Source organism: Brassica napus, chromosome A8 (assembly GCF_020379485.1).
Source record: "Brassica napus cultivar Da-Ae chromosome A8, Da-Ae, whole genome shotgun sequence".
NCBI lineage: Eukaryota > Viridiplantae > Streptophyta > Magnoliopsida > Brassicales > Brassicaceae > Brassica > Brassica napus.
Window position 1 is genome coordinate 18,085,500 of NC_063441.1, and position 25,844 is coordinate 18,111,343.

At 33.4% G+C, this 25,844-nt stretch overlaps 4 protein-coding genes and 1 pseudogene across 7 annotated transcripts; 4 read left to right on the forward strand and 1 right to left on the reverse strand.

Moving 5' to 3' along the window:
• The first annotated feature begins 558 nt into the window (after positions 1-558).
• On the forward strand, positions 559-1,747 carry LOC111198470 (annotated as a pseudogene).
• An 8,424-nt stretch (positions 1,748-10,171) lies between these two features.
• LOC106360048 (protein E6-like) lies at positions 10,172-11,323 on the forward strand. Its single transcript, XM_013799651.3, has one exon. The coding sequence runs from the start codon at positions 10,266-10,268 to the stop codon at positions 11,112-11,114; it is 849 nt and encodes a 282-aa protein (XP_013655105.1). The 5' UTR covers positions 10,172-10,265; the 3' UTR covers positions 11,115-11,323.
• Positions 11,324-13,570: 2,247 nt separating this feature from the next.
• Positions 13,571-14,991, forward strand: LOC106361686 (protein NUCLEAR FUSION DEFECTIVE 6, mitochondrial). Of its 4 annotated transcripts, XR_002653633.2 has the most exons (5): positions 13,571-13,827; positions 13,903-14,018; positions 14,190-14,231; positions 14,465-14,530; positions 14,735-14,991. XR_002653633.2 is itself a non-coding variant. In XM_013801486.3 (4 exons), exons 1-3 carry the CDS (start codon positions 13,676-13,678, stop codon positions 14,207-14,209), a joined length of 288 nt encoding a protein of 95 aa, XP_013656940.1. In that variant the 5' UTR covers positions 13,571-13,675; the 3' UTR covers positions 14,210-14,231; positions 14,735-14,991. The 4 variants fall into 4 exon arrangements, 3 of the variants coding, with proteins under 3 accessions (XP_013656940.1, XP_013656939.1, XP_013656942.1); XM_013801486.3 differs by lacking the exon at positions 14,465-14,530; XM_013801485.3 differs by lacking the exon at positions 14,190-14,231.
• A 727-nt stretch (positions 14,992-15,718) lies between these two features.
• LOC106361687 (serine/threonine-protein kinase-like protein At1g28390) lies at positions 15,719-17,513 on the forward strand. Its single transcript, XM_013801489.3, has one exon. The coding sequence runs from the start codon at positions 16,002-16,004 to the stop codon at positions 17,385-17,387; it is 1,386 nt and encodes a 461-aa protein (XP_013656943.1). The 5' UTR covers positions 15,719-16,001; the 3' UTR covers positions 17,388-17,513.
• Positions 17,514-19,210: 1,697 nt separating this feature from the next.
• Positions 19,211-22,053, reverse strand: LOC106361688 (MACPF domain-containing protein NSL1). The gene is made up of 7 exons (XM_013801490.3): positions 21,658-22,053; positions 21,248-21,486; positions 20,971-21,163; positions 20,692-20,775; positions 20,428-20,611; positions 20,175-20,341; positions 19,211-20,105 (listed from the first exon to the last, which is right to left on the reverse strand). The coding sequence occupies exons 1-7, from the start codon at positions 21,925-21,927 to the stop codon at positions 19,413-19,415; spliced, it is 1,830 nt and encodes a 609-aa protein (XP_013656944.1). The 5' UTR covers positions 21,928-22,053; the 3' UTR covers positions 19,211-19,412.
• Between the last annotated feature and the right edge of the window lie 3,791 nt (positions 22,054-25,844).

The following is a 25,844-nucleotide window of genomic DNA, read 5'->3' on the forward strand; positions in this document are numbered from 1 at the left end:
CTAGCTCATCTTCTTGGTGATGATCATGATATAATAATGAGCTTTGATGTCAAATGATCTGAAAGCTTCAATAGTATAAAAAATTCCTGAGGATCGCTCTTTATCGTGTCATAGGACTCATATGAGACTAGTGTGAGCTATTGCTTCCTTTGGTTATAGTATTTATGTTAAGCTATATATTTTGAAAGATTCAGATGGACACGAATGGCACATCAAACCGTGCTTCATGGACGTTTGTAAGTTTGTAAGGAAAATATGTATGATCAATATTTTTAGTTTGATATGATCAATATTTTGTAAATTTAATCAAAAAAATTATCGAAAAACAAAAATATTATTTGTGAGATTTACAAAAAAAATAAAATAATATTTGTAAAGGTGAATTAGGAAACTGATTTCTAAAATAATTATATAGATAGTTTTCTATAATAATTATTTGTAATAATGTATTTGTTGCTAAATTATTAAATAGCGTGCCCTCTACGTTATATATACGAAGTTTATATATATACTGAACCCTAAATACAAAATGATTCTAGTAAAAGGGGAATGTAACTCTGGAAAGAAAGAACGAGGGTTTTTAAGAAGAAAGTATTGTTGAGGAATCAGCCATGGAAGAACAAGAAGAGAAGAAGACGAGTGAGATCCAGAGATTATAGATCACAACCAAATCATATTCCTCTTGATCTGACCTTGGAGATACTCCAAGACTTCCTGCCAAATCAATCGTGAGATATCAATGTGTCTCGAAGCTCTGGTCTTCTTTCATCACACTTCCGAGTTTTATCAACTCCTTCGTCTCGGTCCTCATCACAGCTAACACGTGACGGTCCACATCTTCTGCTAACCTTCGAATTTCACAAAAAACAATTAGTTTTCTCGTTTCCTCAAAACCAGAACCCTGACGGGTCTTATCATATGAAAAACTCTTATTATGATAGCTATCTGCGATCAGAGAGCGTCCAGGGCTTGATTTTATTATATGGATCACGGATTTGGAACCCAAGCTTGCGTCGGGTTTTTACCTTACCACATCCCAAAGAGCACATCCACATCTCGCTTGATAGACGTAAGTCCTTTTTAGGTTACGATCCATTGGAGGGTAAACACAAAGTACTGTGATTATATTATGGAAGTAATTATGTAAAGCCTCTGATTCTTACATTGGGAGCTCAAGAATCGTGGAGAATAATAACCAAAGGACTTTGCCCTATGCATTCCTTAACTAGAGGAGGTTATGGGCTATGCTTCAATGGGATTATGTATTATGATGCTCTTGATACTGATGGTCATCGTATAATAATGAGCTTCGCATAATATGATAACTTATGAGGGAAGGCTAGCCTTAGTTACTCGTGACTTTCCATGTGGTGATGGCGAATTATATATTTTGAAAGATGCAGATGGACACGAATGGACGCGTCAATGCTTGTCTCATGTACGTTTTAAGAGCGAGTGGAGGATTTATATGCAATTGAAGGGTATTACTGATGCTGGTGAGCTTGTTTTTGCACCAAAAAGTTTTGATCCAAGGAGAAACAGTACTCGAGAAGCCTTCTTTGAAGGATTTATGGGTGATGAATTTAGACGCAGTCATGGAGTTCCTAACGACCGAACAGACTCTATGAGCGTTTACACAAATCACATGGAGAGTCTCGTGTCTTTGTAATGCAGCGCCTCCATTCGCTCAATGCTCTTCAATGTTTTTGTTTTTGTTTTTGTTTTCCCTTTCCAATGACATTTAATGTTTTTATGAAACTATGAGGGTGATTGTTTGGGCTGTAGGAAGTGACTTTATCTTTAATTTTCATCTACAACCTTAAATACTACCAATCATGTTTTATCTTGGTTTTTAAAGGTACAACCAAAAAATTAAAGCTACAGCAAAAACACACAAAAAATAGCCGTAAACATCTTATTTTCTAAAGCCCCATTTTTTTGGCTGTAGGAAATTTTAAAACTATATCAATCAAAGCTAAATCAAAAATCCTACAAATAAAATGCTAAAGTAAATTTTCTACAGTTACAACCTAATCAATCACCTCCTATGTGATTTTGTTAATGTTTTTTTGACTTTTGTTGTGATTCTTCTTTGATCATTCCTCATTTGATGTGCATTATTCTACAGATTCTTGTTTGGTCAAACCGATATTTTATAGATAGATTAAATATCAGAAGTTAGGTTAAGTTTTTTTTTATTTTAAGAGATTTTCAATTATACGAATATGTTATTGTGATTGTTATCAAATTTCAACAAACACTACTATGAGACACAGCCTTTATTGACGATAACGGTAACCCAATAAAATAAAAATCTGCAGTGGGTGGAACAAATATATGTATTAAAGATAAAATAAATAAAATAGTATTTAGTTTAATATATAGAGATATAAAACGTCAACAAAAACTAGAATTAGATAATATTTTGTTAATAATAATTGCATTCAAAGATTGTAGCTTTACAGTTTCCCCTTCGGATGTAGATTTAAAGATTGAGCCTGAATAACTAAATTTTAGTAATACCTTAAATTATAATATGTTACTAGATTTTGATCCGCGTTTGGAAAGCACAGATTTTTTGGATTATATTATAATACAAAGTCTTATTATATCGAAAATATAATTTTTAACAGTTATATAATCTATGAATTAGTTTATTTGATATTTTATATGTATACTTTTACGTAAATTTCTTTTACGCATGAGAATTATATCCGGACCAAAAAAACAAACCGAACCGACCCGGAAATATAGGTTTAGTTCAAGTCCAGAGAAGAAAACATATTTGGGGTTTTTTTGGATCCGTATGTCTTTGTTTGAGTCTGGATCCTACCCTAGACCCGTTCATAAATATGTTTTGTTTATTAGGTATATTTGGATATTTCGAATATGTTACCAGTATTATGGATTTTTTTTTTTAGATTTTTGGTTTACGATTATAGTTTTTGATTTCAGATAAATTTTCAAAGTAAAAAAAATGGGTATTTGGATAAAATTTTGGGTATTTTCAGTTCAATTACAGATTTTGAATAAGATTTTTAATTTTTAGGTATTTGAATTTTTTTGGCTATTTGTTTGGAGTTTCAAGTACTTTTCGTGTTTCAGATATTTTTCAGATTTTTTAGATATTTCGAATTTTTTTAGGATCCTAAATACCCGAACAGATGTGGATCCATTACGTCCATATCGGATCCAACAACCTTTTGATATAGATTTTTAATGTTATTGTACAAAAATATGGTTGATGAAATATTTTTAGAAAACTCATTTTTAAATATGAAAATATCTATCAAACTATAGACGGTTGAAAGTTTAGTATATAATATGAGATTTTAGTAGGAAAGTTTATATATGATATGATTACGTTATTATAAAGTAAAGAGGAAGTTAGAATGTACACATATATATCGTGTAACTTCTCTTGCTTTAAATCATATATTATATGATAAAAGTGATAATATAAAACATTAGTTTCAATGCTTTTATGATTAAAAGTCAAAATGGTAAATATAGTAATAGTAATGATTAAGATGTAGGAGTGATATTTGAATAAATAAATGAATTGAATAAATTATTGTTAGAGAAATACATGGTAACATATTGTTAGTCTAAGTTTAAGGTAAGACCAAAAAATAATGAGTTAAATGAAAGAGTCCAAATAATTATATATGTAGATTTTTTAAGACTTCTTCCCTTTTAATAGTATTGATATGTAGTCCAGAGAAAAGAAAAAAAGGGTTGGTTACTTGCCTGCATGGTCCTACACGGCTCGACCACTCATATTTAGTGGTAGACAAAGAATCAAATATCTGAATTTTTTAAAAATATTTACAAATAATTAATCATCAGACCGATTCAATATCCAGAAAAATTTATATTTTTAACTGGATATCTGATTCAATCAATACAATTAAAATTAATAATAATATAAAATACAAAATAATATAAACAATCATGTTTTATTATAAGAAAATTATTTACTTCTTAAAACTCTAATAACTAAAATAGTCCATTTAATAAATAAAATATTGTTGAACTTACATAAAATATATAAGATCGGATCAGATATTCGTTTCTAAAATTGTTAATAGTATTTGTGATATTGCATATTAGTATTTTTTTTATTTTATAAAATTGTGGATATTCTTTGTTTAGTAAATTACAGATATCCTAATTTTTTTGGTTCAAATTGAAAGAAATTAAAAAAAATGAATATTTTGTTCAATCCTAATCCTACCACACAACCTCTTTTGTCTAGTCCCATTCCGTTAGTCACGCCACATAATCTCCATCCAAACAACTTTGAGTCTTTGATTGATTAATTGCATTAGTCTTGTTTCTTCTTCTTTTTCTTTTACACCGAATTGTTTACTACTGTCTCCCTCTGTTTCATAATAGATGATGTTCTAGAAGATTTTTGTTGTTTCAAAATAGATGATGTTTTGATATTTTTATGTTATTTTTAATTTTATTAAAAATTGTATAACCAATTAGATGTTGTAGTCATTTCTGTAATTGGTTGAATGATTTTTAAATTATACTAGACTTTGACCCGCGCACCCGCGCGGGTTTGTTCAATTTATAATTTTAAATATTTATAAATTTTAATTCTTTTTTCACAACTTATATATGTGTGACCTTGTTCATTTAGTCTCATATTTTGATAGTTTGTATGTAAGCTAATGTTACATACGTTATTTCTTATTCGATCTATAATCCGCGTAAATCACATATATATTATATTTATTTGTATTTATATTAATATGGTTTTTCCAAAACCAAAGACAAAGACTCTTTGACAAATAATTTAAGATTAGATTTTTTGCAAATGAATATGTATGATAGTTGGATAGATGAAAAAACTACATTTTAGTATTTATACTAAACCACTTATTCTACAAAAAAAAAAGATATAACGTGAATATATATATGTATAACATATTTATATTGTTGACAAAAAAAACATATTTATATTATCTATTTAAATCGTTGTATGATCATAAAAAAACATAGTAATCAAGCACAATGAAATTCACCTTAATCAAAATAATGGGCCGTAACTTTCTTAGTTGGACAAACCGGTTTATTGATATTTTAGATCAAACCGTGTTATATATGTTACTAAACCGAGATTTTTTTTAAGGTCCAAACAACGATAATAGTCCCACAAATCTAACGTTATGGGCTTTTAATGTTCATGGTTAAATTTATGTAGGCCTTTTAATTAAACTAAAAGTTTAGAGATAAGATCAGTGGCATTTCTTTGTAATTACTGAGGAAAATTCAGGGCTAAGTACTATTTGTACTTCTGTTTTAATAGTTTAGATTTTTAAAACTACTTTTTAGAAAGAAAAAAAATTTTAATCTTTGTGCACTAAGGAATAATATCATCTATTATGAAACGGAGATAGTATTTTATTGCAGATCTTCTCTTGTTTTCTTCTCTTATTTAACCTTCTTCTTTTTTCGTTAAAGGGGTCACGGTCACTATTATGCCCATTCATATTCTTTAGTTTTTTGAATGGTTGATATGTCTCCTAGTCATATACTCCCTCTGTTTCATAATACTTGATGTTTTGTAGTAGTGCACAAAGTTTAAGAAAATTACATTTCTCTAGAAAAATATTTTAAAGATATAATTTTAAAATCAGTTAACCAATTATAAAAAAGACTGTAAAATCTAATTGGTTGAACAGTTTCTAATAAAGTTAAAGTTAACCTTAAAATCTCAAAACTTCCTTAAAATCTCAAAACTTCATGTAAATTGAAACAAAACAAACTTTCTAAAACATCATCTATATTGAAACGGAGGGAGTATATGTCTGAGAACGAGAAGTACCTACTCTGTCATAGTCATCTCCAGAAATTAGTCAATGTTGCTGGAAGTTATTTAATCTCATTTTCCGTTGACAATCTATTTGTTTGTTTATACAAAATCCTAATATTTCCTATCATCTATCTAATTTCGATGTTAGATTACAGTCACAGATAATGATATTATCTACTACAGAGAAACCTAACTATCTTGGTAAAGAAATTTGAAATTTTACACGGTCTCTTCAATTAAGTTGCAGTTCTTATTAGTATATCTATGTATGATGAAATATAGAAATTAATGTAAGACCCAAGAAATTCAGTCACACACAATAGTGAATAGAGAGACTACAGACTGTACATAGTCGCTTAGAGATTTTTATCCAAAATATTTCCACAAAATAATAATTAAAAATCAGAAAGTAGATGAAAGGACAAATACATGAGAACTTGTATCTTATATAAAAAAACTTGAGATCCTCTTTAGATACTGTAGAGACACATATCAAGCTTTTGATGATTGATGATGTTATAAAAATTAAAACTTAAATGCAATATTGATAGATATAACATATTAGTAGATTCACAGTCTACTTCCACTACATTACAACACCTATTATGGAAATTCTTCCATCAAGCATTATCAACAATGAAGTCCATGAACCTTTAGTTGTTGATCTCTTAACCACGACTCCCCAAGCTACTACATTTGAGAGTCCTTTTCATTTTGCAGTGCTAGGAGCTGTGGATGAAGTTGAGATTGAGCTTGCTAACTCGTTTTGCTTGATAAAGGGTGGGAGAGAGACAAAACCTCCTATCAAATACCAAGATATGAAATGGAAGACGGTTCGAGAGAGGGGAAAACATGACCGATGTGGTCGTGGTTCTTATCACTAGCTAGTCTTCTAGTGCTTTATTAGATTTCTAGTCTCTTCATTCGATGTTCCATAGGTTTGAGATTATCTGTTTCATGAAACTTGTTTTATGCTAACTTTTTCAAACTATAACACTTCTTGTCTTATCTTGTAATAGTTATGTTTTTTTAAATTGAAAGTTTTTAGTCAAAAAAAATATTAATAGATATAAAAGATAATAATATTTTATTGTTAAAATACTGAAGTGAGCATCCCCAGTTCCATTTATTGAGGTTGCTCCTAGGTGGGTCACATGATATGCGTATTGGTGTCTCCATAGTGATCACTGATCATTCCCTCAATCCTCGCATTATTACTCGGCCTCTTAATTTCTCTTTCTCTGTTTTTCTTTTCCCTTTTTATTGTTTCTTTCTCCTTTTTCATAAAGTTAAACACCACAAAATAGGCAAGCTTTTGTTTTGCTTGATATGATTTTTAAAGAGTTTTGATATATGAAAATTATTTGGAAAGTTACACAATACTAATTCAGTATTTCGATGAAAATCCCAAAATTAAGAAACTAAATTCATCATTTTGATGCTTTATTTGTTACTAGGTAAAAATATTTATGGCAGTATATACATATGGCGGTAAGAAAAAGAACGTACTTGGACCTTTGAATATGGTACTTTATTATGTTGTCTCATGAAAGGGATTGTATGGAAAACAATAGACATATATAATTAAACTGTGAAAAAAACTAAGAATAAAACTAAAGCCGTAAGCATCTAAATTAAAAATTGCAAACTCTTATTTTTTCTAACAAAAAATATAATACTGTATCGACAACATTGTAAACCGTGTAGAACATTTCTCATATAAAATTTCATTTTTTATAAAATAAAATAATTTTGATAATAGAGTTAAGTTTGCTCTAAATCTATTTCATTTTTACGTAAAAAATAGAATGTTAAACAAAAATAAAATAAATATTTCATTTATGGAGTTAATTTATTTTCTACTCCATTATAAAATAAAAATAGAATAAGATTGAAACATTTTTTATCTTAAATTCTATTTTAAAATTAATTATGAAATAGAGTTGGAGATACTTTAATGTACAATATTTATATACCGCTAATTAAGTTGAAGCAACATTATCTCGCTTCAGTAATATATCAATTACAAAAAAAAATCCTAGTAATAATAATTGTTTTTATCTTATTTTATTTTTGCCAAAAATTCCATATTTATTTTTATTAATTTATAACTTTTTTTTTTCCATCTAAAAGTATATTATTACCAAAGATAAAAAACTACAAAAGATGCCACAGAAACAGGCCCAACTATTATCAAACAAAAGAAAGACCACAAACAACCCATCATAAAACATCCAAGAAGGAGGCCCAAGATTAAGGCCCGAAACAGAACCCCCTCCCCAAAAAACACGTACACAACACGTGTACAACGACGAAGGCGAACGTGTCCGACACAGAGGAAACCGTCTCCTGCCTCCACCGACCAAATCTTACGCCGGCGCCCAAACCCATCGGCGCCGTATCAAACACCGTCTTCACCGGTTAACACATCACCGGACCTAATCAGTACCCACCAGAATTCAACCGAAACGAGGAGCCACGCCAATTCTTCCACCACTTTCACCTCTTTCAGAAACACACCCCACCGTATCCCACCGGAGCCAAATTGGGAAAACGATTTTCCATCATTTTTTCCGGCCTCAAACTTCTCAATCGATCCAAACAAAGCGATCGATCACCGGATTCCATCGGAAACCAAAGCCGAATGATTTCGCTTAGAAGATCGCGAAAACATCGGAGTCAAAGCCAGCTACACCGCGTCATAGAGACCACCGTGCACCGGAATCGTTGTCGTGAACCAGAAAGGAGACAGAAAACGGGACCACCGCGACTTTCTCTATCTCTCAAAAAATTTTATGAGAGAAGGGAGAGAGAGTCTACCATCTCCGTTTTTCCCCTCCATAGAGGCATGTATTTACTTTTAGTTTCTTACTTTTATTAATTTATAACTAAGACCACATTTATTTTTTACATATAACAGAATAGAAAAAAAATACAAATCAAATAAAGTATTGTTTTATTTATCCACCCAAGATTTATCTTGTAGATTTCAATGAAAAATCTCGTTATATTTGCAAATCACAATTGCCTTTGAAATATATAAATGCATAATATAAAAAATGAAATATTGTTCTTTCTTCAACACCTATCAATAACAAATTCATATAGTATCTTCAGTTGGAAATGTAATCATGTAAATGCTAATCGGATCAAACCATTAATTGCTCTGGTTTTCTTATAGTACAAAGCAAGACTGATTATGACTGCGTGATGATAAAATTACTGGTGCATTTCAAATCAGCTTTATGCAAGTGTGGTTTTGTCTGGCCATCTGAAATAATGTACATTTTGGGTTTGCTTGAAGATCGGGAAAGTTGAGATTTTGGGTTTGCTTGAAGATCGGGAAAGTTGAGATCTATAGAAAACAACTTTTTTTTTTTGAAACACCTATAGAAGTGATTTTACATAAGAAAGCATCTCGATGCTATCTAATGATTAATACGAAACTGTTATGTCGATTATTTTAGGAGGCTGAATTAGAAAGAAAAATGTTTATAAAGAACACAAAATGCAGCTTTTAACTAATTAATGCTACCAATCTAAACTAATATGAGGGGCTTGAATTTGGTTATAGCTCCTCAGCTACTAAGAAACGATGACACTGATGGAAGAAAACAAAGAAAATACAAGAGGTCCATTGATTTAAATAAACCATCAAGAAAACTACTGAAAATACGATCCATGTTTTCATCTCGACGAAATTAGTCGAAGTTAAAAACATAAAATAAAAAAGTGGTTGGTTACCTTTTTATTATAAAGTAATCAGATCATCTCCAATAGTTTATTCTATTTTTTACTCTAAAATAGAGTAAATGTATAATAGAGTTTGAATTTGCTCTAATGTACTCTATTTTAGAGTAGAAAATAGAGTAATGAACAAAAAAATAAATAAATTATTCTATATTTTGAATAAACCTATTTTTCACTCTATTATAAAGTGAGAAATATAGTACCATTAGAGCATTTTTTACTCTAAACTCTATTTTAGAGTAAAAAATAAAGTGGGGTTGGAGATGCTCTCATATAGGTAAAAAAAGCCGAGAAACCTCTTTGAAATCATCTCATCCCCACTGGACCCACAATCAACCATATCACCTATTCGGTTCCCATTTGCACCTAAGAACATCATTATCCATGGTTTTTTAGGCGGAGTTAAAAATTAAGAATATTTTTAAAAATACTACTCTTTAGTTAAAAATTAAAAACAATTTTTTATATTCCCTTAAAAACCTTTGTCCTAAAAAACTTTGATAATGATGCTCTAACGATTTCAAATTAGAAACACAAAGGAATGTCAACAATTTCTAAAGAAAAAGAAGAAAAAAAACTTAAAGAGCTTCATTCTATATAATAAGCACACACTACTTCTCAGTACATCCACAATATCACATTGTCTCTTTTCTTATCCGGTTATCCCTATCACACTACACAACACATCATGGCTTTCTCCACTAGAAGCTCCCTCTTCTTCTTCTTCTTTACAACACTTGTTCTTCTCTCCACTCAAATCAATGCAAGAGATAGCTACTTCTTTGGCAAATTCCACCGAGAATCCCCCAAAAGCCAAAACGCTAACAATGTCCTCCCTCTCAAGACCAGCCAGAAAACCACTGTAGAAGAATCCTTCCCCAACAAGAAAGACCAAGAACAAGATCCTACCTTTGTCCCCGAGTCTGAAAACGGCTATGGCTTATATGGTCACGAGACCACCTACAACAACAACAACAACAAGTACGATGAGAAGTTCAACGGTGAGACTTTCTCAACTCCAAGCCTGAGCGAGACCGAAGAGTCTTACAACAACTACGACGAGAAGTACCCCAAGAAGACGGAGAGCTACGATAACAACGAAGAGTTCAACAAAAAGTATGATGAACACGTTAAGGAAGAGTCTTTCTCTGAGAACAATGAAGACAAGAGAAGCTTCTACAACTCAAACGCTTACGGAACGGAGTTAGAACGTGAAACGCCGTTCAAAGGTTACAGCCACAATATGGAGAGACAAGGCATGAGTGACGCAAGATTCATGGAGAAAGGTAACTACTACTACGACCTTTACAACGATAGAAACCACGGTCATTTCTACCGTAAGCCTCATCAGAAAAGCCATGCCGGCTATTATTCTTCTCCGGCGACCGAGAATAACTTCGACCAGTCGTACAACAACTACAACAACGAGGAGGAGAATAGCTTCAAGGATCCGTACAACTCTAAATGGGAGAAGAACATTATGAACGAACAGCCTGAGGAGTTCGCTGAGGAGCAAGGAGACCAGTTCAAGCCTTGATGAATAGTACACTCTTAAAAGTATTTTCTTTTATTTCAACTGTTATGTTACTTATGGTTGATTAGTCAAACAAAATCAGTACATTACAACAAATTAAAAGATAAATGGGTTTTTGTGTGTTTTCAGTTGAAATGTGTTTGTTTTTGCATATTATATTCGGAGACAAGAGATTATATACTATTATGGTGCTACTTATTTTCTTATGTTAATTTAATCACTTTTTGGTTGTTTTGTAACAAATATATAATTTTGAAGGGACCAAACGTGACTGCTTTTAATGATTTATAATGGGGGACATGAAGATGCCCATTCCTCATTGCAGAAATGCAAAAGAGACACTAATTATTACCTGCACAACCAACATTTTAGTTTATGAGTCTAGAAAACATTTTAGTTTAGCACACAAAAACCGAGTGTGCCTCTGAATGTTAGTTGAGATGGATACATGAATAGTTACAAAACTTGTACTCAATTACTGGTCATAAGGGTGTAATCCCAACTATAACGTCCTTTTACTACATAACTCAGCTTTAATTGGAAACTTTGTAAGAAATTAAACAGGTAGTTCTGATTCTTATACAAATAAGAAACATGATTTTACAAATAGCTAACAAACAATCAGTGCCGGTCCAACATCTTATGATGCCCCAAGCCAATTAAAAAAACTATGCCCTTATATATATAATTCAAAATCGTATAACAAGAGTAATTCATTGCCAATTAACAATAAACTATCATTAGATTTTGCTGTAATATTTTATGAATAATTGACTATAGCTAAGATTGGTTAACACATAGAAAGCAAAAATAATAAATTAGTCACATACCTATATAGTACGCCATGTCAATAAGAATACTATGATCGAAGAACTGAAGTTCAAGCAATATAAACTAAATTGGAAGCACGATGGAGCCGAAAAGAAGGAGGAAAAAAGAAAACTGTTTAGTGGTTAAATTTTAATTAGGGTTTTCTTTTAATTATAATTTAAAATAGAAATTTACTACTAATAATTTAATAATATATTTAACTACTATATTTTTTAATAAACAGTTTATTGATATTGTTAAAAGATCCGACAAATATCATTCTTATTAATTATGCCCCAAATATTATTTTAGCAACTTTACAAACTTTAATTATCTATAAAAAAAACTAAAATATGCCCCTTGAAATTTGTTGCCCTAAGCGGCCGCTTCACCCGCTTATCCTAAAGCCCGGCCCTGCAAACAATCAAACACACAGAAACGCCAGAGTATCAACAACACTAATTTTTAATTAGGTTGTCGACCCGATAAGCTTTGGTTGCCACACTATTCGTGTTTCTGGTCTTCGTAGCAGTATGTATTGGAGTGAAAGTGTATTGTTTATACAATTAAAATCATTAAGCATCTTAAAATATATAACACGATTTAGGTTAATGGTGATAAATGGCTGGAAAATACAACATAAACGCCGTGACAAGGATACTTCATAGGCCAGCAATGAGAATCCACCTCTCGACGAGCAAAAGAAGACTTCCAATTCCGTTAATCACGGCCAACATAAAGGACAAAGTTAATTTCCATTTTTCCTGATTTATTATTTATTCTACAGCTTTTTATAACTGTAGAGACCCGACTAATCTTTGGTCGGATATTTTTTAATAACTTATTGAGTTATTTCATATAAGTATTAATACTTTTATCTAATTTAACTGTTTTATTAAAATTTAACATATAGATAAAATTAAACCATTCATATGAAAATATGTGTTAAAAATATCTTATGAGTTTCTAAAAAAATTAAAATGACTTATGAACTTGTTTTTAGTCATGGAGTTTTGTAATAATACCAAAGTGTACACCATTTTGAATAATCCAAAAAAAAAATGATTTTGTAATAGTTAATTTATTAGCATATCGAAATGTCCCAAATACACATGTGTTAGGTTTTATATACATCCCATGATATATATATATATATATTTATGAATTATACATGGATATTCAGCTTCATGGAAGTAGTCCAGACTATTTACGTATTGTCACGTGTCGGTTCTTTGTTGTTCCTTGCGATGCGTTAAATTTTCATTGGCTAAAACTCGAACCATGATAACCGTATTAGATTTTTTTTACAAGTTAATCACCACCAAACTACAAGTCGTGGTTATATAACATATACTAAGAGGCGTTTTTATGAATTATATTTGTTAATATAATTTTTACTTGTAGCTAAATATTTCTTGTTACCCACAACATAGTTTTGTATTAACTAAAATATGTTTTTATAAAAACAATACGATAGATTAGATATATTTTTGTTGTTTTTATGAATAGAATAAAATATATATAACTCTTATAAAATAGTATATGGCTTGACATTAAAAAAATAGCTTATTATTTTATTACTTTTCAATCTGACACGTGTCACTTATCGAGCTAGTAACATTCATCAAGCTTACTGTAAGCGCAGCTGCACCAGATCCCTCCCTTTCACAAAACCCTACGCATAAGCCCTAAACTCTCTCGAAGAAGGGAAAAAAAAACGAGAGACTCATCGAAGGACAGATCTCAAAAGTTCAATGTCAGCCGCCAGATCAGTCTTCCGCTCCGCCGCAAGCCGAGCATCCGCCGCGGCGTCAAGATTCTCCACCGGACCCAAGCCTACGCCGTCATCTTCTCGGCCTGCGTTTCGGATGCCTAAACAGAGCCCTCTTTCAAACCGCATTTTCAGGTATATCCAGAGAACACCGACTCCATCGATTCGCTGCATTCTGATAGTATTTTTTATTCTTTGGGAAATTGAAAGGTCTCCGGTTGAATTGAGCTGCTGCGTGGAGACGATGCTCCCTTACCACACGGCCACTGCTTCCGCTCTGCTCAATTCGATGCTCTCCGCTTCTCGCCGTGGTTGGATCGTCGAAGGTACCTCTCTCTCTTCCTATCGCGATTCTCTACTGTTGTCACTTTCTTGATTATAATAGTTTACTTGCTTAGTTGACTGATAATTGAAAATGCACGAACTAAGATTGATGTGAGTCTGTTTATGGGTCTAGATGAGACTGTACAAATCATTTTTTTTTCTTTCCTTTGTAGGTCTAGACGAGACTAGATGAAGATCTTTCAACAAAAAATGATGTGAGTCTGTTTATTATCCTCTAGTCTTAAGAGTTAGGTGTTTTTACTTGATTTGCCGTCGTAGTTATAGATAACGGAACCTTATTAGGCAATTCTTTTTCCTAGAGAAATTGGTTGATTCTGTGTGTTTGTTTGTTTGCATATGCTTGAAAACATTTGATATTTTTCTCTGAACCTCTCGAACTCGGAATCAGTGTAGTAAGAATCACACTGATGCAATTGTATTCACTCAGATTGCAATGATGATGTATGATGAATTACTGAGGAGAGGTCAGCGATGCATGCAGTCTTAAGCCAAGGTGGTGCTGACATGAAACTTTTATTCGTGACTTTCTTGAACATGTTCTTATAGGACAGTCTAAAGATAGAAATTTGATAAGTGATAATTAAACTGAGTTGCTTCTCTTAGGACATAAGATTTTTATCTCTTTCTTTTGTTTTTTCACATGTGTCAAATGTGTCTAATGTAGTGCATGTATCTGTTTGTTTCTGTTGTGTTGTAGATGGATGACTCTCCTTCTCACCGTTGCAGTAAACTGGAAGATTTGTTTAAGAGTTCTAAAACCACTTTTCTTAAACCATAACAACAGATGCATATTTTTTTTTTGCTGTTACTTTATAAAAGATCCACTTGAATTGTTGAATCAGGCTCCTTCATTCCACCGCCTTGTATTGTAGGTCGTTGTAGTTTGTTGGTATCCGAATCTATTTATCATTGATGAATAATTAATAGCTTCAATCGTAATAATTTATTTCCCAACAATTCTTATAAACATCTTGCTAATTATTTCTTGAAAGCTCATAATGTTTTACGGGATGCGTTAATTTACTGTTTAGGCAAATCTTGTGATTCTTTAAAACCGAATAGAGAGATAAGGTTTATAAAGTCGAATAAAACAAACAGTGTCAGTCTCAGTCATATTAACTAAACATTGCCGACCATTATGAGCCGGAAGTTGCAAAGCCGAAACATCACATGTGACGAGCGTAGAGTCTAGAAGGCCAATTTGATAGTAACCGATCTATCTCCTTGATTTCAGTGACTGGACTTGGGAACGAATGAGAAACGTAATTTGGGAATCATGATCTACGTAACGTACGTTACATGAGAGTTACCATAATCACCTTTTTGTTCCGAATACAAATCTTTCAACTCCCATCCCTCGTCATAATTGCCGTTTTGTCTCATTCCCTAGATTCTACAGTCTAGTCCAAGTACATTTTCTTGTAGGAAGGAGATAACTTCGATTATTGCACCGTACCATAAAATAACAAGGCTAAATATTCACGTGCTTTACATAACTGTACTGTATTTCCTAATTCATTTAGCAGATATAAAACTGAAATTAATTAAGTTAGTATCGAGTTTATTGCCATCAATTATCCACCAATATATCCGGCTTATATTTCACAACATCATCATAATAGTGCATGCAGAATCTTTACTTCTAAAAGTGTATCATCATATCAATACACAAATAATTCGGTAAATCATGAAATTATGGAAATGATTACGCGCACTCATGCACAGATACACACACGTTAAATGCAATTAAAAAAATCAAAATAATTGAGCAACTTTGAAATAAAGAGAGAAGAAAAAGGCAGTAAGAAAGTTGAAAAGAACACTTTTGATTGTTTTCACACTATCTTTCTCTTGCTTTCTTGCATCAAAGGCTATTCAACAGTGATCTCAACTCCCTCTTCTTCCTCTTCAAATCTCAGACATGCTCCTTTCTCACTCCTCTCATTCTCTCTCCACCTCTCCTCATGGGATACCTCTCTTGCAACGGTGAATCCGCAGTTTCCATCTGCGATTCTCACAACTATAATCCTCGCCGTTCAAAGAAACGTCCTCCATCCACGCTCCGTGTTTTCAAATACGACGAACTCGCGGCCGCTACAAACGGCTTCTCCGCCGGTAACTTCCTCGGGAAAGGCAGCCACGGGAGAGTTTACAAGGCCGTTCTCGACGGCGGGAAGCTTCTAGCCGCCGTCAAACGAACCACGATCGCTAGCGTGAGCCAGGTGGACAATGAGATCGAGATTCTCTCGCGTGTGCGTCACCGTTACATGGTCAACTTAATCGGTTACTGCGTTGACCAACGGAGGAAGACGAAGCTGCTAGTCGTCGAGTACATGCCTAACGGCACGCTTCATGATCACTTGCACTCTCGTAGCTCGTTAGCTCCACCTCTTAGTTGGAACCGGAGAATCAAACACGCGCTTCAGATCGCGTCTGCAGTCCACGCTCTTCACTCCGCGGAGACTCCCGTTATCCACCGCGACATTAAATCGTCCAACATTCTGATCGACGGCGACGGAAACGCGAGGATAGCCGATTTCGGATTGGCGTTGATCGGAAACGTAAACGATGAGCGTCTGAAAGCCACGCCGCCGGCGGGAACGATGGGATATTTAGATCCGTCGTACTTGGCGCCGGCGGATCTAACGGCTAAGAGCGACGTGTTCAGCTTCGGGATACTGTTGTTTGAGATTGTTAGCGGTAGAGACGCCATTGATTTGAAATACAGTCCGCCGTGTATCGTCGACTGGGCGGTGCCTCTGGTTAAACGCGGCGAGTACGGAGCGATTTGCGATTTGAAAATGAGGAACCGTCCGAGTTCCGCCGTGATCAGGGGATTGGTTGTTATGGCGGCGAGGTGCGTGCGATCGACGGCGGAGAAACGGCCAGATATGTTAGAGGTTGTGGAGTGTTTGAAAACGGTGCGGAAGATGTCTCAGGAGTCTCCGGTTTGGAATCGGTTACGGCGGAGAAGTGAAGACAAATCGGAAAACGTTTTCGTTAGTGAAGAAAAGGAAGAGAACATCAATGTGAGGATAGTGAGAGGCGGGAGCAAGAAGAAGATGAGCAAGGTATCCAGCGTGATGACTGAGGACGATACAGTCCCGGAGAAGGCGGTTTCTCCGGCACAGTTTCGCCGTCGGAACCGTGTGCTGAGATCGAGATCAGTTGGTGCGATGGGTGGAGCGAGAGTTGGACCGGTTCCAATCGACGTCGTTGGGGATAATACGTTGGTTACAACGATCAGAGTTCTGGTGGAGCGGGAAAGAGCGGCGATGATGAAGCTGAGCAAGTCGAGGTCGGTGGGGATTGTACGTAGTCATAAAACGGTGTCGTTGAAGCTTTATTGATTGTTAACGAAAGTCAGCAATTTGCCAGGCAATCTGTTTGACTCTTGTCAGATTTGTTTTCCACATTTTTCCAGTTTTTATTGTATTTGATTTTCAATAAAAATACCAAGTGGTTGTTGCTTCGAATTTTCAAGAAATGACCGAACATAAAGTCAAAAAGGAGCATGGTATAGACTTGAACATTATAGTCGAACAGAAAAATAAGTTGAAATGTTTAATATTCACACTGGATATATTTCTTTTCCAATAAAACACAGTTACATTAGAAAAAAACTCTTGGTATCGTTGATGAAAGGTTATTATACTAGTTGGTATTATTAACTATATCATTTTTTTGAACCACTATTAACTTTACAATTTAACAAAGCAAAGTGAAAGAGTAGAAACTCATGGTGCATAGTTAGATCTACGCCAATGGGATGATATAATAGATGCCTTCAACCACTAGGAGGCTAGGCAATCCGGGTTTAGGAAGTATTTGTGTTTTGCTTTGTATGTCACGAGTATTAATTTTTTGATTTGATTTGGTTCGGAAAAATACGGATATCCAGAAAATCGAATATCCAGAAAATAAATAGAGATTTGTGGATATTTACGAATACTTACGAATATCTCATTCGTTTTAATGAATACAAATAATCTTGAAAATTTGAACAAAATTGTTTCATAAAATGTTTTTTTGCATGATATATAAAATAAAAATTAAAAGAGATAGTGAAACCACATATTTTGTAAATTTGAAACTTAGTTAACAATTATAACAAGATAAAAGTTAATAAAAAAGTTATAATTATCATAAGTTTTTCTTATGTAATACTTTAGTATAAGAAATAATGTGAATAGAAATTTTCAAATCATATGTTAGAATAATAATTATATAAATTATATATTTTTTAAGATATATATGTATTTATATATTGCCGGATCAACGGATATTTGCTTCCCAAAATTTTAATATTTGTGATTTACTTTGATTTTAATAGATATTGATTTTTAGTATTTATTTTGTTTCGAAAGTTTACGGATATCCATCGAAACGAATAACGAACCAAATCAAATTTAATGGATAAAATATCTAGTCCTGACCACTAGGCCAAGGCTCTTCTTTTGACCAAACCAGAGTGAACATAATTCCTTGTGACTTAATGAGACCTCAACAACATTGATGAGCTCGTACTCCACAAACGACAGATGGTTAGCCTCATTTTGTTCAAGAACATATCTATTTTGCTAAAAAAATATGAACGTTCCATATATTAATTAGTAGCTTGGTCCAAGCTGGAACGAAAGCCCCAATCTACAGTTGTGGGGGGGGGGGGGGTTTAGCAGGTGTAGCTGAAGAGTAGTGGTGACTTGTTGATCATCTCACCTTGAGCATATCTATCTTTGCATTCCGCATTACCTGGCTTCAGCAGATCCACTGAACCACAAAAAAATAAGCAGAAGACTTATTATTATCTAAATACAATTTTCATGTGTAATTCAAAAGGTAGCCACCAGATTACGAATATGACAAGCAGGGCAAGGGATTTATTAGGCAAATAGATAGCGTAGACAGGAAGTAATCAAAGTTGTAACCTTATTAAGGTCAACCATTAAAAAAAAGAGCTACAAACAACAATTAAACTTGACATAAGGCCGTTACAAATGTTTTTGTATCCAAATGTAGCATCATAATCCCAAAACTTAAGAAATGATACAACTTTGATTATATATCTTTTTAGCATAAGCTTCCAATTTCAGGGACAAAACCAGTTGCTTTTGCTAGTAACACTAAATCCATACGTTGTAGCCTACTTAAAACACACACAACACCTGTTGAGGAGAACCACAAAACAAATAATATTCATGTAAAATAGTGAATTCAACAAATATACATAACAATGATATACATTTACATCAACAGATTGAATAAATCTTTTCACAAACCCAAACAACACCTGATGAGATAACCACATAACCTAATCCACAAACTGAAAACCTGCAAAAATCCAACACGAAGCACTAACTTGTGTTCCCCTGTCCTTAGACCAGCGAATCTTCAGACTTAACAGTGAGCAGTGAATACTTAGCTTTGATTGAGATCTTCCCTGCCTCAATACAAAGCTTAGCACCAGTCACAACCCAATACCCAGGTGGTACTTCCGGACCTCTCCCCACCTCCTTCATATCCACAAGACTCAGCAGCTTCGGTTTCACAGGAGGCGATGGCCCTTTAGGATAAACAGCCGAGTTTATATCGATCTTAGACACTGGCTTCGCCGTTGCCTGGTTTGGACCTAACCCCGTGCTTAGCCTCGTACTAATCATGGAGAAAACACCAGATTTTCTTGAGATTGACAAGAGATTATCCCATGTTGATTTACGTGTAACAGCTGAAGCAACTAAAGAGAAACCAAGCCTCAGGAACAGAACTTTCCTCATCCCTATTCCTTTAACTTCTAACCATGCTTTGGTTACAATGGAAGCAGCTTCATCCGACCGTGCTCCATTGTACTGAACCGGGAAAGTGCAAACGTGTGAGAAGATTCCCCATTTCACAGCTTCATAAAAGCCTTTCTCTGATGGTTCATCGATGGGTTCATAAGTGTCGTCGTGTGAGAGGTGGAGACTTGGAGGACACGTAGAGAGGTGTTGCAAGTGGATTGCTAGATGATCTCCTTTCTTCCCCTCAAGGAATAAACGTAGTCCCGTTACTGGTCTCTCACCGGAATCAACCTATAAAACAGTTTTTTTTTGTGAGATTGAAAGTTTAAAAAAATGAATACAAGTTTATTTATAATGTACCTTTGATGTGTTGACATATAGTTTTGGACCCATCAAAGAGAACTGTAAGGACGGAGAGCTTTGTTTTCTGCGGCGTAGTCCAAGGGGGAGGTCTCCGTACACCGGAGCCCATTGGCGTGGAAGCTGAAACTCAAGAAACTGTTGCAACTCTTCTATCGGTGGCTTATCTACAACGTTTTATACAAACTCGTTACACCTAAATGAACCGCTGAGTAACTAAGATGCAAAAGATTAAGAGCACCAAGATGCTTACATCTAAGATATAAGTTCACAGCGTGACTAAGAAACCCTGTTCCTGGGAGACCACTCAAGAGTGAAGTTATGGGAACAAAGCACATGGATATAGCGTTGGGTGATTGTGATATTGTTGAGAGCCATCGATCATGACTTTGCCCCATATCAACACCTCCTCTTCTTATACAAATGCTCACTATATCCTGCAAGATGCAACAGTATATTCTTTTAGAAATTTCTCATCTTTAAGCTCAAAAAGAAGTAGTGGTGAGAAGACGCGTACCTCGTTTTTAGAGCGAAAGATCACAGGACGACTAACCGAGGAACCAAACTGTCCAGGAAACCCCCACTGGTTAGGACTCTCCTCCTACAAAACCATTAGAAACATTAATGTTTTTTTTTCTGAATGATTTTTTTTTCAGGAAGTTCAGGGCGAAGCCTGTAATCCCCCTAGACCCGAAACAACAACATGTAATATTAGTTTCGTCCCAACGGTCAGCCAGAATCATTTCTAGTTGAGCTAACGACTTACAACTCTATCATGCCTGTTAATTTCTTTTACCTTTGGGGTTCCGGAGTAAGCATCAGCAGGAGAGACACTATCAACTGCAAATCTCTTATCACCCAACTGCTTCAACAGCTTCTGGACCTCACCAGGCTCATGATTCGAATTACGCAGCTGCTTCATATGAACCACATCTTTACCTCCCATAGTCACACCAACAACTACATGAGTACCATACTTCTCAATAAACCTGTTAAAACATCCAAAAAAAAAAATCATACTCCAAACTTGCTTCTCCCCTAAACCAACACTTAAAGTAAAAAAACATACATACCCAGCAAGTGCAACAGAGTCCCAAGAAGAAGGAACCTCACGCTTCACTTCATCACGTAGAGTAACCTGCGACCTAACGAGCTCTACACTGTACAAGCTAATAAACCATCCATCATAAGAAAGCGTCTTCACCGAGCTCGCATCTTTCTGCCAACCTTCTTTCAGTTCAAACATGGTATTGAACATCCCAGACGGGATCTTGCCCGAAAGAGACATGCCCTGATTGAACTTCTCCGACATCTACACAATAGCCAAAATCAAAATAAGGTCGTTAGCTCAACTGAAAAGGTTCCTGTTCATTGTGTTAGAGGTCCCAAGTTCGACCAACCACTACACGGAAAATAATATTATATTAAAATAATATTAAAAATAATTTTAAAAAAACTTGTGAAGGAAGAGAAGGAACCGAACCTGGTTAAAAGAGAGTATGTCGGAGCGGAAACGAGTGCGTTCGCCTTTATCACACTTAATCGAGCTCGAGACGTTACTGACGACGACCCCACCCGGGAAAACCAGGTCTCGGTTCCGGTTCGGGTCGATCTCGACGAGTCTTGACCCGCCGGGTGTGGACTTACAAGCGGAGAGACGGACGTCAGAGGAGAGATCGTAGCCTAGTCCGATCACGGATACTGCTTTCTCGGCGGCGGATTGAGCGTCGAGACGTGAGATGTTGAACGCCATAGAGGAGAGAGAGACAGAGGAAGAAAGTTCAAAAGATTGTGGCGAGTGGAGAAGAAGAAGAGGAGCGAAGGCATTGAAGTGGTCAACGGCTTTAAGCTTGTTTTGTAATATTTAGTCAACACGCCATTGCTTTGACTTTGCGGTTATAGGTTTGAATCCTTCGTATCAAAAGTGTGAAAACGGAATAGTTTATTATTTTGTTGAAAGGGAAATGATTTTTTTTTTTTACTTTGATTTTTTGAGATTTTGACCGTTGTTTAATAGCGAATTAGCAACTATGCTCATTTTATTTAATTTTTATATAAGGTAGATGGTATTTGACTAGCTTTATATGCTTTTTTTCTACCCAACGAAATTAATGGTTGTTATCAGCATATGTCACTCATTAGTTAGTTTAACTGTGTAACTTAATGTGTTTATATACTTTTTCAACTTCATATTATTGTGTTAGTTGATTTGATTAATTATGAGAACTTCAATTCAGAAATTTTGTGCCAAAATTTAGGATAATTGTTAGATACTGCAAGTGAAGTAGACATTTATGTCATCTAAAGTATTTACAGTTGTTAACTTGTTATCATGATTAAATAGATATATGAATATGTTAAAAAAAAATTCAATCATTATGATAGATATTTAGATGTTTTTTGTTAGGTAAAATAATATTTAGATGGTTGAATTGGGTGTAGGATTGTTAAAATTGTTAACCATGTTGTATATTACTACTTCAACTTTTGTCTATGATTGTTAAAATTGTTAACTATGTTGTTAAAATTGTTAACTATGTTGTATATTATTTTCGAAGATAAAACAAAAAAATGGTGGTAGAAACCTTTTTACGAAAATTGTACTTATGAAACAAAAATAGTTGTATACGTTTTGTTCCTTCTACCTTCTCTTTTTCATTTATTTTTACACCTACAACACATATAACTACAACGAATATGTCTGTCCCAAATTCTACCACAAATAATTTACATCTACAACTCACAAATCATCCTCTTAGTATAAACTGGTCAACTTCTATTTGGATTTAAACTATTTTTCTTAGGAAATCCACCATTCAAACACCACTTCCTCTCTCTAACGGTTGTTACATTTTTATATTATAATTCACAGTATCGATTTATATCCTTAAATCAGATTTTTATGTTCTTTAATACTTTATTCTGTTTACTGATTAGAGAACTAAAATATATTCTATTTTAGAGTTCTTTTGAAAATGCATGAAAATTATATATGTAGTGGAATGAAGATAATATAATTTAAAACTGAAGATGTCGCAAATATAATTTTAGCAACATATAGATGTGTGTTTAAGTTAGACCTTTCTTTTGGTAAAACAGTTAAGTTGTAAGTCTTACACCTTACGTGTAGTATCCGTTGATAAATGAAATTGTGTAAGGTGTCCACAACGAAACATCAGAATGAAATGCCATGAGTGGCCGTGATGGTGAATATGAGCCAAGGCGTACTCCTAGCTACATTTTTGCTAAAATTTGGGGCATACTCCTAGCTTCTGTGGACATTTACAAATAGATCAAATGTTGTGACATACTTGATATTAAACCTGTAACATGACATTTTGTTTGCATGACTTTTTTCCACAGTGCAAGGCTGTGAGGCAGAGAGAGAGACCTTTCATAATTGATTTAATACTTTATTTCAATTTTAAGATTTTGTCATACGTACATTCATTTTGTCTTGTATACTTGGGTCTCAGTACACCATAGTTGGTAACTTAGTATATATAGAAAAAAATGCAACTTGCCAAAGAATCAACAAAGACGGAAATTGCATTTTTCACACGTTATTCGTCACATGTATGGAACACAGTAAGGACGTTAGACTAGATATAGGGTTTGACATATTTTTCTAAACGTTGGTTTCCATTTCCGATTTTCTTTTTTAAACAAGAAAACACACACAAGTTTTGCAGTGTTTTATTTTCAGTGTAATGATTATAACTTATATCTAACTTCCTCCCTGTTAAAAAAAAAGAAAGAAAAAAAAGCAGTTTGTGTATATCATTCTACAATAACTTATCGTTAATGTGTATATTCAATCAACAATCTGTTAGAAAGATTAAATTTTTTTATGGCATTTGAGTGACAATAATTCTTAGTGAATTTGTACAGATTTTTATTAATTCTTTTTATTAAAATATTTATAAATAATACAAAGTATGACGTTTAGATGATTATATTTTTGACAATAAAAATCACTCTGAAACACCACGAAAAATCACCAGTCTAAGTGATCTTTTGAATTCCTTATAAAATTATTTGAGTAATTTAGTAAGGCATGAAAATTTGTCTCTTCCATCCGTCTGTTTGGAGTCGTTCGTGGTAATAGGATTAAAATTCTAAACTTTTTGTAATACAGTAGATAAAGACTAAATAAATAAATAAATAAATTTTTTTGGTTTGGACCGATCCAAAATATGATACAAATCGATAAAATATTTAAATAATATTTTTTTAGAAAATCCAATGTATATATATGGTCTCATTGAAAGCATAAATTAATAATTTATGTATATATATATTTTATATAAGTACAAACTAAACTTTCTATTGTTGGTTTTATATTAACAATAAAAATACTTCTATTTTTTTTTAACATTTAAATATGTTTTGATAATATTTAATAAATTATATCAAAAACCACATACAAATTCTATGAAACATAAAAATATACATCCAATAATATAATAAAACAATATGAAAATCAAATTTATAAAATTTAATTAAAGTTTATACAGTAAAATCAAATATTTTTCTTATTTTATAAATAAATATTATAAAAAAAAAAGAAAAAAATCTAAAAATGATTTTTTTTGTAAATTAAGAAAATACCATAGTTCCAATATTATTAATTTATAGATTTTTTACTGTATCTGGTTTGTGGTATAAAATATTGTATGTTAAAATTAAAAAACAAAAAAAACAAAAATTGGTCATCAACATATAATTATCTTTTCGTTATTTAACTAAAAGTAATTTCAGAGTTAAATATGATTGATATGAAATTGTGGAAAAATAAATAACTTTTAGAGACTGGGTTAAGATAAAGTGTGAATGAGGTCTGAACACACAAAAAAATTGTGTGATGAATACACAGTTAGTAAATAAATCTTCTAAACCTCTAAAAATTAACATACCAACTGTCGGCTCGATGGTGGAACCTACAGACGAACCGGGGAGTTACAATTTGGTCTTAGAACATTTCCTGTTGTGTTAGTTTCTTATTGCTCTCCATAGTCTTTATAGGAAAGTTTCTTGAGAACACTATTACTCATCATTTTGAGCAGGGGCGGATCCAGCGACGTTATAAGTATGGGGCACACATTATAAATAATATTTACATTAAGTATAACTAGGCAAAACCCGCGCTACGCCGCGGAATATTATAACACTAACTGATTTTTATAAGTCATGTTATTTCATGCTTAAACGGAACTGACTTCGAATTAAACTGTTAATTTTTCCCAATAAAAATGAAAACAACACAGTTCGAATCATCAGACTTAAAAGCAAGATGGCTTGTCCAACTTGTAGGGGTGTTCAATCCGGATATCGGTTCGGTTTCGGTTCGGTTTTTTTCGGTTTTCGGTATTTCGGTTAGTAAAATATGACTACCATTCAAAATCCATATTTACTTCGGTTCGGTTCGGTTTATATACCGTCGGTTTTCGGTTTATTCGGTTTTATACCAAAAAACATAATTATTTTGTTTGAGATCATATTATATGAATTTTAGAGTCATATTCTCAACACAATCATTTATTAAAAATATATTACATGTTCAAATAAATGAACAAAAAAGTAAAAATGCTTCTACCATCAAATAAAATAATCAAATCGATAACTAAAATCAAAATTTGAAATTTTGAAAATAAAAATATGAAACAAAAT